The sequence below is a fragment of the Pagrus major genome, chromosome 3, assembly GCF_040436345.1.
Source record: "Pagrus major chromosome 3, Pma_NU_1.0".
In the NCBI taxonomy this organism is placed as follows: domain Eukaryota; kingdom Metazoa; phylum Chordata; class Actinopteri; order Spariformes; family Sparidae; genus Pagrus; species Pagrus major.
In genome coordinates this window covers 15,074,636-15,088,682 of record NC_133217.1, presented here as the reverse complement: position 1 = coordinate 15,088,682, position 14,047 = coordinate 15,074,636, and the positions used below count along the sequence as shown (strand labels likewise).

Genomic DNA, 14,047 nt, shown 5'->3' with positions numbered 1-14,047 from the left:
GAAGCATGTGTTTCTGGCGGATTATTAGTTCATGTGCTTCCTGCTAACTTTAACATGCATGTTGATTAATCTTTTTAGGTGGCCAAGGATGGCGACCCTGTGATAAAAAAAACAACAAGGAAGTGACACATCTCACTGCGAAATTCCACTCAAAACCACGTTGACATGACCAGGACTTAAAGTACAGTGAGTGGTGGTTATGTGCTGCCCAGCGCTTCTTAGTTTAATGATCTTGCATCACTGAACACCTTTAAAGGAGACATATTATGTTCATTATCAGGTTCATAATTAGATTTTGGGTTACTACTAGAGTAGGTTTACATGCTTTAATGCTCAAAAAACAAATCAGTGTTCTCATACTGTCCAGTGCTGCAGCACTGTGCTCCCCTTCTGTCTGAAACGCTCTATTTTAGCTCCTGTCTCTTTAAGGCCCCACCCTCCCGAATACCCAGTCTGCTCTGATTGGTCAGCTCACACACGCCTGAGACAGCACTGCACCCAACAACAGAGCAGCTGTGCTACATCAAGTCTTACGTGCCAGACTAGCTGCTAGGCATAAACTAAGGCAAATGTCCGACATGTTGACGTAATGTGACGCCACAAAGTCACAGAACTAAAAGGCGGAACTACTGATGAGGCATTTAAGGAGCTGTGTTCCATGTCGGACTTTGATCTTTTTCACTTTCAAGATCTTTTACATGCACAAGAACATATACAGTATAAGACACTAGTCAGTTTTATATCTTTTAACATAATATATATAAAATGAGTTACCACAGAGCAATCAGGTTTATGTACATGACATGTTTCTACAGTAGCCAAGAACAACCAAACCAAACACTGGTTTTAGGGAGGGCCTTCCGAGTTCTTAGCAACCACTGTAGTGGAGGGTGAGATGAGGGGTATTCAGTTGGTTGCAATCTGAACCTTTACCGTTAGATGCCACTAAAACTACAAAGTGGAAATGTACACAGTGTGTACATTGATTGATTTTTTTGGCCACTTCTGGGGACAGAGTCAAAGTGACAGATGTTATGTTTTGCTCCCAACCACCACCTCTTTAGCTAATAAAGGTTGGTCACCAGCTAATCGCTAACTTTATCTGTCTGCCGTTTGGTGCTGAGCAGGTGGGGTACGGCAGACTTATCAGAACTTGAGTGGTGAAACTGAAACAAAGTGGGCCATAAGGGAGGACTCTCATGATAATTTTGTTTATTAATTTTTTTCCATTATCAATCTAAATCTTTTATACCTAAGACTTTGAGACAGATCAATAAAATAAATCTGATTAGTTACTTTTTTCCCGATGATATAGTAAAGGGTTATATGAAGTGCCAGTTCTTCAATTGTCAATGGGGTGACCTTTTAACTTGACTCATGTGTTAATGGATAAAGATATTAAATTAGCATCCGATTCTTACATTATCCTACAACTGTAGAAATTATAATACCAGCCGCAAACCTCCAAATGATAGCAGGCCGTCTGGTGGAGGCTTCCTTCATAGACTAACACACCCTTCACTAATGTCAGCATTTGAATACTGGTTAGTGGTGACTTCCCAACCCCGGTCTATTACAGCATCAGTTGTCTTTCATGTCTGTGAGTGGTCGGGTTTCAAGCCAGACAGAGCTGATTAGCTCTGCAGACAGGCCAAACTTAATTTCACCTCGCTGGAGCGCCACGACAAAGCTTCACTGAGTGGCTTCACCTCCCCACCTCCCCACGACCCAACACTGACACGACACCGTCTCTCTCTCTCTCTCTCTCTCACACACACACACACACACACACACACACACACACACACACACACACACACACACACACACACACACACACACACACACACACACACACACACACACACACACACACACACACACACACACACACACACACACAGATAGAAAGCCTCTAAGAAGACCTCCACCTGTCAGTTCTAGGAATCCCTTCACGGGTTAGTGTCATCCAGAGGTTTGCTAAATAAAGTCATGTGGGCGTTGTTGAAATCTATCCTGTAAAACAGAAGATAAATCCAATTTTGATCTGGTAGATATTAAAATTTAAAAAAAATAAAGAACTTGGGTAGATTTGGCAGAAAAGTTTACACAGGGATTTATTTTTCCATGCAAAGATCCCATCCACTCATCCATCATCTTTCATCTAATTTGTCTGAGCAGAAAGGACAAAGCTCTCCAGCCCCAATTCCACAGCAAAATGAATGCCTGCTGCATAGTTTGGCCATGTACAGGATATCATTCATCTTATCTGATACAATCCCAAGAAACAAAGACTGTGTCTAAACTCCCTTTTCAGGAATTAAAATTTCATCTCATGTCTGTTCCAGAAGCTTTGTTATAAAAATGGCTTTATCAGTGTTGCAATCAGAACCTGACAATTACCATTTCTGGCTCCTAAACTGAGAAAATATTACATCAAAGTTCTGACTTCCCTTAATGATCAGCTTTAATCATTATCTGGCTGCATTTTTATAATTTGTATAGGAAAACTGCATTTTTTTGTTTGGCAGTAAAGACACATGTAATCCGCAGATAACGCTTCAAAATATGTGTGTGTGTGTGTGTGTGTGTGTGTGTGTGTGTGTGTGTGTGTGTGTGTGTGTGTGTGTGTGTGAAGCCTGTGTTCCCTGAGAAAAAGTTGTGTCATCACATTGCCAGCATTTAAACATTAACTGCTTGGCAGAAACTCAAAAGTCCTGTATATCTTCACCACACACACACACACAAATTAAATTAAACATAATGCATCTATATCCACATTAAAAATCACAGTGACCTAGTATCTATCTAACAACAGAACATATATACCCATGTCATTATAAGTCTACTCTGTTGAACAGACTTTCACTGCCATCTTCACACACACACACACACACACACACACACACACACACACACACACACACACACACACACACACACACACACACACACACACACACACACACACACACACACACACACACACACACGCGCACATGCACCTGATTTGCAGTGGTTCAGCAGACCATTGCGTGCAGAAGTACATCAGCTGACCACAGACAGAGGGGGAGGTAGGAGTCCTAAACAGAGAGTGTGTGTGACTCAGAGCTTCAGTCTTCAATTTGTTTTTAATGACACTGCTACAGTATGAACAGCTGAAGATCATGCAAAATAAATAGTTTGTCAGCTATTAAAACTTTGTTCAAGCAATTAGTGACACCATTATTATACATAGTTAAAATCAAACAGTATTATCAAACCACTAAACACACAACGCTGTTGTTTTCAGAATTATTGAGAACAGTTGTGAAAGTATATTATAAATATAAACACATCCAGAAGGGGTTAATGCCAAAATCAGGGGGACAAATCTTGTTTAATGTAAAGTTTAGTATGACAAACAGGTCATGAACATGGATCAGACATCAGAGAATCTGAAAACAAGAGCCTACAGATAGCAGTGCTATCTGTTCTGTGAGGGTGTCTTATGACAGTGTGATTTGAGCTAAAGGCGAAAAACAGTATGCTAACATGCTCACAAGCACTATGTTAACATCCTCATGTGTAGCAGCTGTAATGTTTACTATGTTCACCATCTGTTTTAGCATACTAACTTTTGCTAATTAGACCAAATTATAAAGTGCAGCTGACGCAGCTAATTTTTGCAAGTATTTTTAGCACAACCATTTAATGCTGCTCACTATGTAATGCTCCTCTTTGCTGGAACTACCTTTGGCTGTAGCGACTTGCTGCCGTTAGCAAGTAGCTTAGGTAGCCGTGTAGCTAAATGACTTTATTAGCGGATGGGAGTCTGCACCACTACCTCTGATGACAGGGGAAGTTACTGCAGTCAAAGGGGCTCAGTAAACTAGCCTCCCAGTGAACGCGGCTGGACACCAGACTGGAACTGAACACAGCCTCTGAGACCTGAGGACTGAAGACAGTACCATGGTGATTTACAATGGCTCTGACCAGGACTATAACTCCGGAGACAAGAAGACACAGCAGGCGGGGACAGGAGAGGCGTGACGCAGACAAAGTGGTTTTATGAGCCAGTACGGGCCAGGGCTAGCTGGTTAGCATGCAAACTTCAGTAGATATCTCTGCAACACAGTAACACAGTACATAGATATCTTTGACATAATGTCAACACTGTTGTTTCTTTACACTCTTTTTATAATATTCGTTCATTTTTTCAAATGTTTTAAAATAAAATTCTGGCCATATCGTCCAAATCTGATGATGACATTAGATGAAAAGTCAAATCACAAAAGTAAGGACAATTCATCCTCTGGTCACCAGTAACACCTGTGCCGATGTTATGGTACTCCATCCGATAGTTGTTGAGACATTTCACTAACAAACACAAATGTGAACCTCATGTTGGCACAAGACAGTCAGGAGTCATCAGGATTCATCTTCTAGGGAACATAAATGTTTTTACAAAATTTCATGGCAGCTCATCCAATAGTTGCTGAGGTATGTCAGTCTGGATCAAAGTGGTGAACCGACCAAACTGACCTATCCCTATTGAGCTACTGGCATGCCTAAAAAAGAAAAACACCCCATCGTCTAAACTGTAGACAGCAAGTATGATAAATTATGATGAATTTGTGTAAAATTTCTCAAGCACCGAATATTTCAGTAATCAGACCCGGCACAGAATAACAAACCATGAGAAATAGACTTTTTCACATCACATTTTTTTCATTAAAACCCCCTTTTCTCTTGCCTTTTTTCCACAGGGAGGTAAGAGGTCAGGGTCATTTAAAGAACAGTGAACCCAGAGCTGGAAGGAGTTCAGTGTCTTGCTCAAAGCTTCTTCAGCAGGGTGGATGCCTGCCAACACAGGGGGCTTGAACCCAAGACCTTTGCTTGAGAGATGCTCTCTCTAACCACTGGGGCTCCCTGCTATCCCTGATGTTAGTAATGCTGTGTCTCTGGCCACACATAAAAGCAGGAGTTGCGTTACAGCCGCAGTCATGATGCCAAAGCAAACCCATTCAGCCAGTGATGACAGACAGATCTGACAAAATCATTGTGAAAGCTGGGGTAACAACACTGAACCGTATGGTGTAAGACTGCCACAAATTGCGTGGGAAACTGCTCAGACTACTAAATTAGCTTTAACATTAGCAGCTATCGGTACCCATGTAAAGAGTTAAACAGGACTTACCATGACATGGGCATTCCCCTACGCTTGTTTCTTAAATCGGATGGAGATGCAGCGTCATGTTATCTGCTCATGGTAGCCTGTTCATGATACCCTGAGGACAAATCCATTTATCTTATTAAAGGCAACGCAGGCCATAAACCTGTCATGTCACGCACATACACAGTTTTACTAGCTCATAATATAAGCTGTGTATCCCTTTGAAAAAGACTGAAGCTTAGTAAAGAATGTTCAGATTCCAACTCTACAGCTGCAGGGAGAGAGATCCTCTGATAAAACCATGCCAATGCAAATACAATGCAACTATGTCTGTAGACCAACGCACGGCACGTCTGAGAGTCTCGTCTGCATTGTTGTGTAAGTCATCCTCAATGCTTTTCAGACAGGATAACTAAACTGGCCTGCACACTTCCATCCATACATATAACATCTTCAACACCTAGATAAATAGCCTTCCTGTTAGCTTACATATGACGTTACACAACATTGCATGCCAACAAAAGCACTGACGTCTGGAGCGAAAGGCCATTTTGCCGCTGCGCTTGCTGAACTTAAGTGATACGATCAGTGAAGGTTTCATTCAATCAGCTGACGGCTCGCCATGTCTCATTTTAAGTATCAGAGCGGATTAAAGTAAATGACGGCTCTACACGCATCCATTGAAAGAGGCAAGTTAATACAGGGGCTGGTTAGGAGAGATGTTACACAGTCATATAACTTTATAAATAAGACTAAAAGTCAACAGCCATGCTGGCAGCTCTGTGGTGCTTTCAGAAATGAGCCCTGAAACCCGGAAATAAGTTAGCATTTTTGCACTTCTGGTTCCTCTTTGCCGTGAACTCAATGGGTTTTCTGTTAGATGCTTGAAACAAGGTCTAAAGAGATGTTTGCATTTTGTTCTACAACATAAATTACATTGGTTTATATCAAACTTTTGAATTTTAAAGCATTTAAGTGTCTTGCAAAAAGTCAGTTGCTAACAAGTGGCTAAATGAGATTACAGAAGTTGTCGGGACATTTAATATCATCATGCCGAACACAGAGACTCATCAACTCACTCGTCCGTGTTTAGAGACGGACTTTAGTTGAAAGCAGTCTAACTCTCCAACTTGTAGATTGATTGTCTAGTCAGATTAGTTAGTTTTTTACATATGCCGATTGCTTTTACGTTTGTGTAAGTATCATACACTTGTGTTAGACATTATTTTCTGCAATAATCCAAAATCCAGTAGGCTTTTTGTCGAGGGAACCAGGATGATGCTAACTTCTGGGTTAGCCTACAAAAATGCATCACCCCTCCAGCAGTCTATGCTAACATCAGCATGTTCACAGTGACGATTGCTAACATGCTTAAGTTAAGCAGGTAATGTTTACCATGTTCACCATCTCAGTTTAATGTGTTTTCATGATAATAACCAACATGCAGCTGGATCTGATGGGAATGTCATTAGTTTATTTGATCAGACATCAAAGTATTGGACAAATTGAACATTTTGAATGTTTTAAAATCTATCCTTATATTCTGCACCAAAATTCATGGCAATCATTCCAGTAGTTTTTGAGCAATTTTACTCAAAACCACAAATGTGCACCTTGTGGTGGCACTAGAGTAAGAGATGATTCATCACGGCCCAGGACAGGAAGGCTCTGTGGTGAGGTAATTAAAACCACCCAGAGCATCATTGGTACCCATCTACCAAGTAGCTCAGTGATATGAGTGAGACGTCTGCACAGAGCATAAGGGATACTAAAAGACACCACCCACCCCAGCCACAGTCTGTTCACCCTGCTGACATCTAACAAAAAATACAGAAGTATCTGCGGCCCTACCCCCAGACTACAGAGCAGCTTCTCTCCTCAGGCTGTGAGACTCCTGAACTTCCATTTCATTGTACAACCCTGTGTTGTAGAATAACAAATAAATGAACCTTGATACATCATGAACTTCTACACAAAATTTCAAGGTATTCCATCCAATAGTTATTGGTATATTTCAGCCTGGACCAACGTTATCGTCCCTCAAACCACGCCACTGCCACAAAGTTGTGTAACATTGTTAAGAATTAATGTATCACTGTCATATTAATTAATGACGGTGCACTAATCAAATTACAGTGGAGATGTTTGTCTACACTGGTGGTTTGGTTTCCCATGATCCCCATCACCTCCAGTCACACATTCATCAGTCTCCTAGCCACCTCCTCTGCTTTCTTCAGCCAAAAAGTTTTTTTGCTGACGATGATAAACATGATGGAATGTTGGAAGTGATTTTTCCATGTGCTTTTTACTCTCCTTCCAGCTCAGGCTTTATCGCTGTTCGTGCTGGAAGAATACTACCATCTTCCTGTTTTTGTGCCATTAAGCAGCCGCAAAGAATTTCCTGCCCACCCTAACCTGGTGACATGCCATGAAAAATGCAGTAAAGAAGAAGCAAAATGCTGCCAGACCTCTGACCCATCATCTGTTTTTAAAAAATGAGAGCAGGAATGGGTCATCAATGTCAGATACAAGGCATATGCAAAGCAGCTTAAAAAAACTGCGGTCAAAACGGTCTAAATCTACTTATTACAACAAAACACAAATGCGTTCCCTCGCTAGAACAAGAGTGATTATTTGCCTTTTCGGACACACATGACAATAGTTAAATGAACGGGGCCGAACGAAGACGTTCTGGGAAAAGGACACGATGCAACATCCAGTCAGCTCTCTCACACACAAAAGCTCCTTTGTACAAACTGCAAACTTGCTCTCTGACTCGAAACCTTGTGAGATGATGTCAACCAAATGCAAATATAATGCTTTGCCTTATCACATGCGTTTGTGTGTGTGTGAACTGAATAATACCAACCATGTGTGTATCAGTGTGTGTGTATGCGTGTGTGTGGATGGGAGCTCAAAAAAGGGTGAGCATCAAAAATAACTTGTATTGTTCAGGGTGGGCATCCTGAAAACATCTTTGAGAGGGGTGGAACATTCCTGGGACAGGAGGCTCTACCGGGGGAAGGAAAGGCAAGGCTATGACACACACACACATACGCTAAGAGCCAGGGTTGAAGCGTGTGAACCGGAAATGGGCGCCTGTCTTGCCGGAGCTGGCAGACGGATTCAGAAGGTTCAGAGGGATCCGACCTGCAGACGTTCCCAGCCGTATTCCCAGCTTGACTACGGAAGTCTGCACTCTGTCTGCAGCATCCTGGAGACATCGCTCACCTCTCTCCACAGCAAAACATGTCTGTCACTGTGTGTGTGTTTGTGTGTGTGTCTGCACATGTGACTGATAATGATGCTTCTACAATCACACACACACACATACAGTCAGATAACCCAGGGTGAGCTGTTGTGTAATGGAAGGAAAGGCTGTACGCAGCCAAAGTCAACACATGCTGCTCTGACCTGAACATAACAGGCCAGTCAGCTGGTTTCAAAACACACACACACACACACACAGGCAGACAGATACACACACAGGTGAGAGTGGTCAAGTAAAGGACAGAAAGAAGTCAACATGGAACATATAATGACATGTCCATGTAATTATTTATCTTTATTCAAATATACCAGAAAGTTGCTGACATTTTTTCCCCCTAAAACAAGCACTGAAAGGCAGCCCATCAGTCAGCAACCTTTCAACAGCACCTGCCTCCTCCAGGCAGTTTCTTTGTAAAGTTTTTAGAGAGTTTGTATGAGTGCAGGTGAGGTGGTGTAGGTGTACTTACGTGGTTTTCAGAGGTCTGTATGGGGCTGAGCACAGGGGAGCCTGCTGGGCTGCAGAGCTCAGGGAAAGGGTTTGGGATGGCTGGCAGGGAGGCTGGACGCAGCTGCTGCTCTTCCTGCAGGCACCTGCAGAGGGAGACACACACACTCTAGTCACAGTCCTCACTGACCAATGAAAGACTGACATTACTGTACACATACCGTGTGATGCCGGGTACATTTTTGGTTTAAGTTAAACGTTTCACATTGAATAGCAAAGTCTTGTTAAGTTTTTTTTATTAACATACAGTCGACAATTTATGTAATATTGTTTCAATTTTGACCTAAATTCGCTGCTGCTACCATGTAAAATAATATTTAATCACAAAGATAAAGAGAAGTCTTCAAAGTTAAGGGGATTTGTTGCCGAGTGACTTTTTAAATGATGAAACTTGACAACAACATCATGATTTAGGAAACTGACGATCTGTAACATCACAAATAATCACAAATTTCTAATCTATGTGATCTTCAAAGTCTCTTAATTTACATTTTTCAGCAGTATTTAGCAATACGTGCAGTCATTATGTGAAATCTATACCCCGACAGCTGAAAGTAGCTTAGGTGCAAAAAAATAATATTCAAAGCTTCTGATGCAAACAATCTGACAAAAGCACACAGAAAACTAGAGACTACTTGCAATGGGATCACATCAGCCACGTCACCCATCAACATGTTGACTTTCTGAACCTGAGTGCTCAGTAGTCATTATTTCATTATTACGCTTGTACTCATTTTGATCTCAACTACACATGTGGGCCAGTGTAAGGGTAAGTGTAAGGGGGCAAGCCACATGATTTTGTGCACAGTTGTGATGCTGATGTATTGACAAAATCTGTCCACAGACAGAGAGACATATTAATATCTGCCACAAGATTAAAAAAATCGCTTCTTTGTAAGCTCCGGCTACAAAAGGAGTCTCAAGGGCCACAATTTGCCATGATGACTCACAAACTGAAAACATTACCAACTGTTCTTCCCCAGGCAATGCTGTCTTTTTTTGTAAACATAATTAAATTTTAGTAAGAACAGTGCTTCCAGCTGTCTTTATCTTAATGGAAAAATCAATGCACAGCGCAAGTTATGTGTGGCTCTACCTGACGGCCCGGATGTGCATGGGCTGAGAGTGCCTCAGCCTCTCCCTGGAGGGGGAGGAAGAGGGCAGGGGTGGGGTGTGACGACGGTGGGCCTGGCTGTGTCCCGGGTAGGCAGGATGCATGTGGTGTTGATGGTGGTGGTGGTGGTGTGGAGTGTGCACGTGGCCGTTGTTCAGGAGCAGAGCTGTGTCCGCCTGCGTAGAGTACACACTCTCCATGGAGGAGTTCATGTCATTCACCAGCTGCTCCAGGTCCACATCATCGTCTGTGGAGGGAGAGGTGGAGAAGGGTGGAAGAAGAAAATGAGTGACAGTAACAGTAAAGGTTGCAGGACAGCAGAGATCCACTAGGTGTCGCCTCAGTGGGTTTGACAGATTATCTTAAAAACCAGCTAATCGTTCTTAAAAATCATCCTTCGTAGATTGTGGTGCTAACTCTCGGCAAATGATATGAAACATTAGCAAATCATGAATAACACAGCTAAAGAAGAAGCAGAGTGACTGCAGTTATTCATGCTTTCTCTCAGCAGTCTTCACAGCTGAATTTAAAGGCTTAATAAAGGTAAAACAAGACAAACTATGAAGTCTGATTATGGACATTCCGATGAAGTGATGTGATGTGTATTTCTGTAATAAAGAGTGAATACTATGGAAGCTTCATAAAGGATGACCAGATATCCTGCTTTCCTTTGAACACACGGCTCCCAGCCTGCACACTGTGACAACGACACAGCATTCTGACTAGCAACTTTAATTAGTTGTACTTTAACATGGTCACCAGTGAAATATTGCCAGAAGTACATCGTGGCCCTGAACCATCGAGCATGAGAGCAGAGAGAGCAGACAGCCTTGTTTTGAGGTTTTCACTCCTCCTCGTGTTGGATTTCACTTTGGCTTGGATCTCTTCCAATGGCTGTGTAGTACACTAACTCACTGGCTTGCCATTGGTCAGGTTATGTGAAACCTGTCATTCACAGGGCAGAGTTGTCTATCAAGCACTGGAAGTTGGAACCGACAGTCGCCCGCAACCAACCAAACCAAACCCGCCTTAAAGGGTCTAAGGACAGTCAATAACACGGTTGCCAGTCAGTGCTTGGCTTTTAACCTGCCTGTTATTAATTAACTGATGTCGGCCCAGGATTTGGAAGACCTAGTGTTTTCTTCAGCGTTGAATCAGTAGACCTTTTATAGTACTTAAAACTGCAAAGTCAATTACCCTTCAGGGACAATATATATATATGATATGAACTCACAGACTTTACTTAGTGGTGATCAATCTTGAAGGTGTCCACAATCTACTTTTCAGGTGGATCATTGAGATCGCAGAATTTAATGTCCTCTTATTTCTCTTTCCAAACTTCACACAACCTCATTGACTAGGCGATCTGCGCTATGTGAACAAACCAATGGAGCGATGTAGCCAACTAGATGGCTGTTTGGACAAATTACTTTAAGAGGCTTTTCCTTGTGTGATGTATTATAAAAAATGCAATGTGGTAGCTAGCAGCATGGTGGATGAGGAGCTAGTGCCAAAAAAGAAGAATCTTTAATGCAGTATTGTGGGAGAAATAGAATATAATAATCAAAAATATGTTTTCATTCATGTATAATCAAGTAAAACTAAGAGTCACTGCGTTTTCTTGACCTCAGAATGAGCTTTTACCCAGAACGGACAAACCAAACACTGACTCTTGAGAGGGTCTTTCATGTTTTTGAGATGTACGGTATTTCATTTTTTGCAATCTGCAACCTCACTGCTATTCATTCATTCACTATCCATATCCTTTGCAGGATAGCTGATCCCAGCTGACTTTGGAACACCCTGGACAAGTCGACAGTTCATCACAGCGCTGACATGTAGAGACACACAACCATTCACGCTCACATTTGCACCTATGGCCATTTTAGTGTGACCGATTATTCTTCGGACTGTGGGAGGAAGCCAGAGTACCCGTAGAGAACCCAAGCAGGCACGGGTAGAACGTGCAATCTTCACACAGAAAGGCCCTGTCCCAGAACCCAGGACTTTCTTGCAATGAGGCAACAGTGCTACTCACTGTGCTGCCTACCTCACTGCTAGATGCCACTAAATTGTTCAAAATGTACTTTTACTTGTGCACATTGATTGGCTGTTTCAAGTCTGGCAATAATTTACAGTGCATTTCAAAATTGAGGAAAGAAGCGTGCAGAAAGTCGTGATACATTCATAGTGAAAAGAGGTGTGTCCTCTGGAAGGGTAACCTTATCATGTTTTATCTACCATAGGGGGCGCTTTAGTAGCGTTTTTTTTTAATACATTGTAGCACACCCCGAGTCCGCCGCGTCGTCATCTGCAAATTTGTTAGACGGCCTAAACTGCACTAATTATTTACCATTTTCCTGGCCTACAGGAATTAATTTTCTAGATCTACACAACTTACAAGCTAATGTGTACTACCAGCTAGTGGGGTAAAGTGTACTATCGGTATAGATTTTTTCTAATAAAGCCAGTTTCAGGTTAAGGGCAGAATAAGTGAATAAGTGCAAGACTTAGTAGTGCAGTATGTGTCCATGTGTTTCTGTACGTGTGTGTACATATGTGTGTCCAAAACCCTTTGGTCCAACGTCCCACCCCAACACCACACACAGAATTCCTGACATTCCTGTAGGAAGAAATTACAGCACTCTGGGAACGTTCACCAGCCTGTTCATGGCATATGGTGGCCAAATGATCAGGACAAAGTAGGGCACCAAAACACACACAGAAGAGCCTGGGACACCATGTACGCTATGCAGTGCTGATGAGCATGTGTATGTAATTATACAGGAGAATTTGAAGAAAAAGCACATTGTACTGCATGCACACACACACACACACACACACACACACACACACACACACACACACACACACACACACACACACGCACAGTGAGCATACACAATGATCCTGCTGAGAGAAAAAGAAGCCGCTGTACCACAGGCAGCAGGAGTTGCCCCGTCTGAACTCAGATCACAAAGCGGTATGCATGACACACGTGCACACACATAAGCACACATAAAGGACAGTCTGGGACACAGGGTCATGTGATGTCGGAGTTCATAAGTGGGACAGAGGTCGGGGTGACACAGGGGGGACACGCACACAGTTGGAAAAGAGCAAGAGAGCACATGAGGACAGCCAGAGTTGTTTTTTATGTAAAGCTGCAATATACTGAAGACCTTTCTCACAGCAGACATTTGGACTTATCTGACTGTAGTAGGAAAAACACAGGTGTTACTGATAACTTTAACCATGGCTCTCTGTCCTATACAAGTGTCAGTAAGTATTAACAATGTGACAGTGTGCCAGCATGAACAATAACAGGAAATTAAATTCAGACATCACTTACTTGTATTATTTTCACCTGTGCTTTTCCTTACTGTACCATGTCAAAATGTCTCTTTGCACACGGGTCTATTTCACACTGATGTCCACAGGGGGAGCAGTAAATTTAATTTAACTCATAACCTCAATATGCAGACATCTTGTGATGTGACATTTCTGAAAAACAAAAATCTATTTTCTCAGAGTTTGGGGCCTAAATTTTATTCTTTCAGTTGTTCCAGAAATCATAAAAAGATGAATGTGGAAAAATAAAAAACAGATTCCAGGAAGGTACTGAGAGTCAACAAGGGCTTTATATGCTTCATGCTGGAGGCAAAGCTGTATGGATGGCAAAGTCTGCTGGTCCACCGCTATGGGCCAGATTGAAATATCTCAACAACTACTGGAAGGAGTTCAGTGAAATTTTTGCTGACTCTCTCTCTAATTTTTCATCTTGTGCCATCATGAGATTGACATTTGTTGTTTTTAGTAAAATGTCTCAACAAATATTGGATGGATCGCCATGAAATTTGGTACAGACATCCATTTTCCCCTCGGTGTGGATTTTATTTGTTTTCTAAAGAATACTTTTTATTTTATTAAAAACAGCTGATTTGTTTGAGATGTTAACACTGCGGCTCTAGGTCGAAATGTCCCTGTGGGAAAATTCACTTTG

The 14,047-nt window shown here is 42.0% G+C and overlaps 1 protein-coding gene across 3 annotated transcripts in view; it reads right to left on the bottom strand.

The window, feature by feature from the left end:
• Window positions 1–14,047, bottom strand: part of LOC140994014 (growth factor receptor-bound protein 10-like) — a 50,245-nt gene that overhangs the window by 22,095 nt on the left and 14,103 nt on the right. For all 3 annotated transcript variants that reach the window (XM_073463581.1, XM_073463582.1, XM_073463583.1), the window contains 2 exons: window positions 10,027–10,291; window positions 8,893–9,016 (listed from right to left, as the gene is read on the bottom strand). In XM_073463581.1, the coding sequence (XP_073319682.1) occupies window positions 8,893–9,016; window positions 10,027–10,291 (389 nt within the window). The remainder of the gene's footprint in view (window positions 1–8,892; window positions 9,017–10,026; window positions 10,292–14,047) is intronic.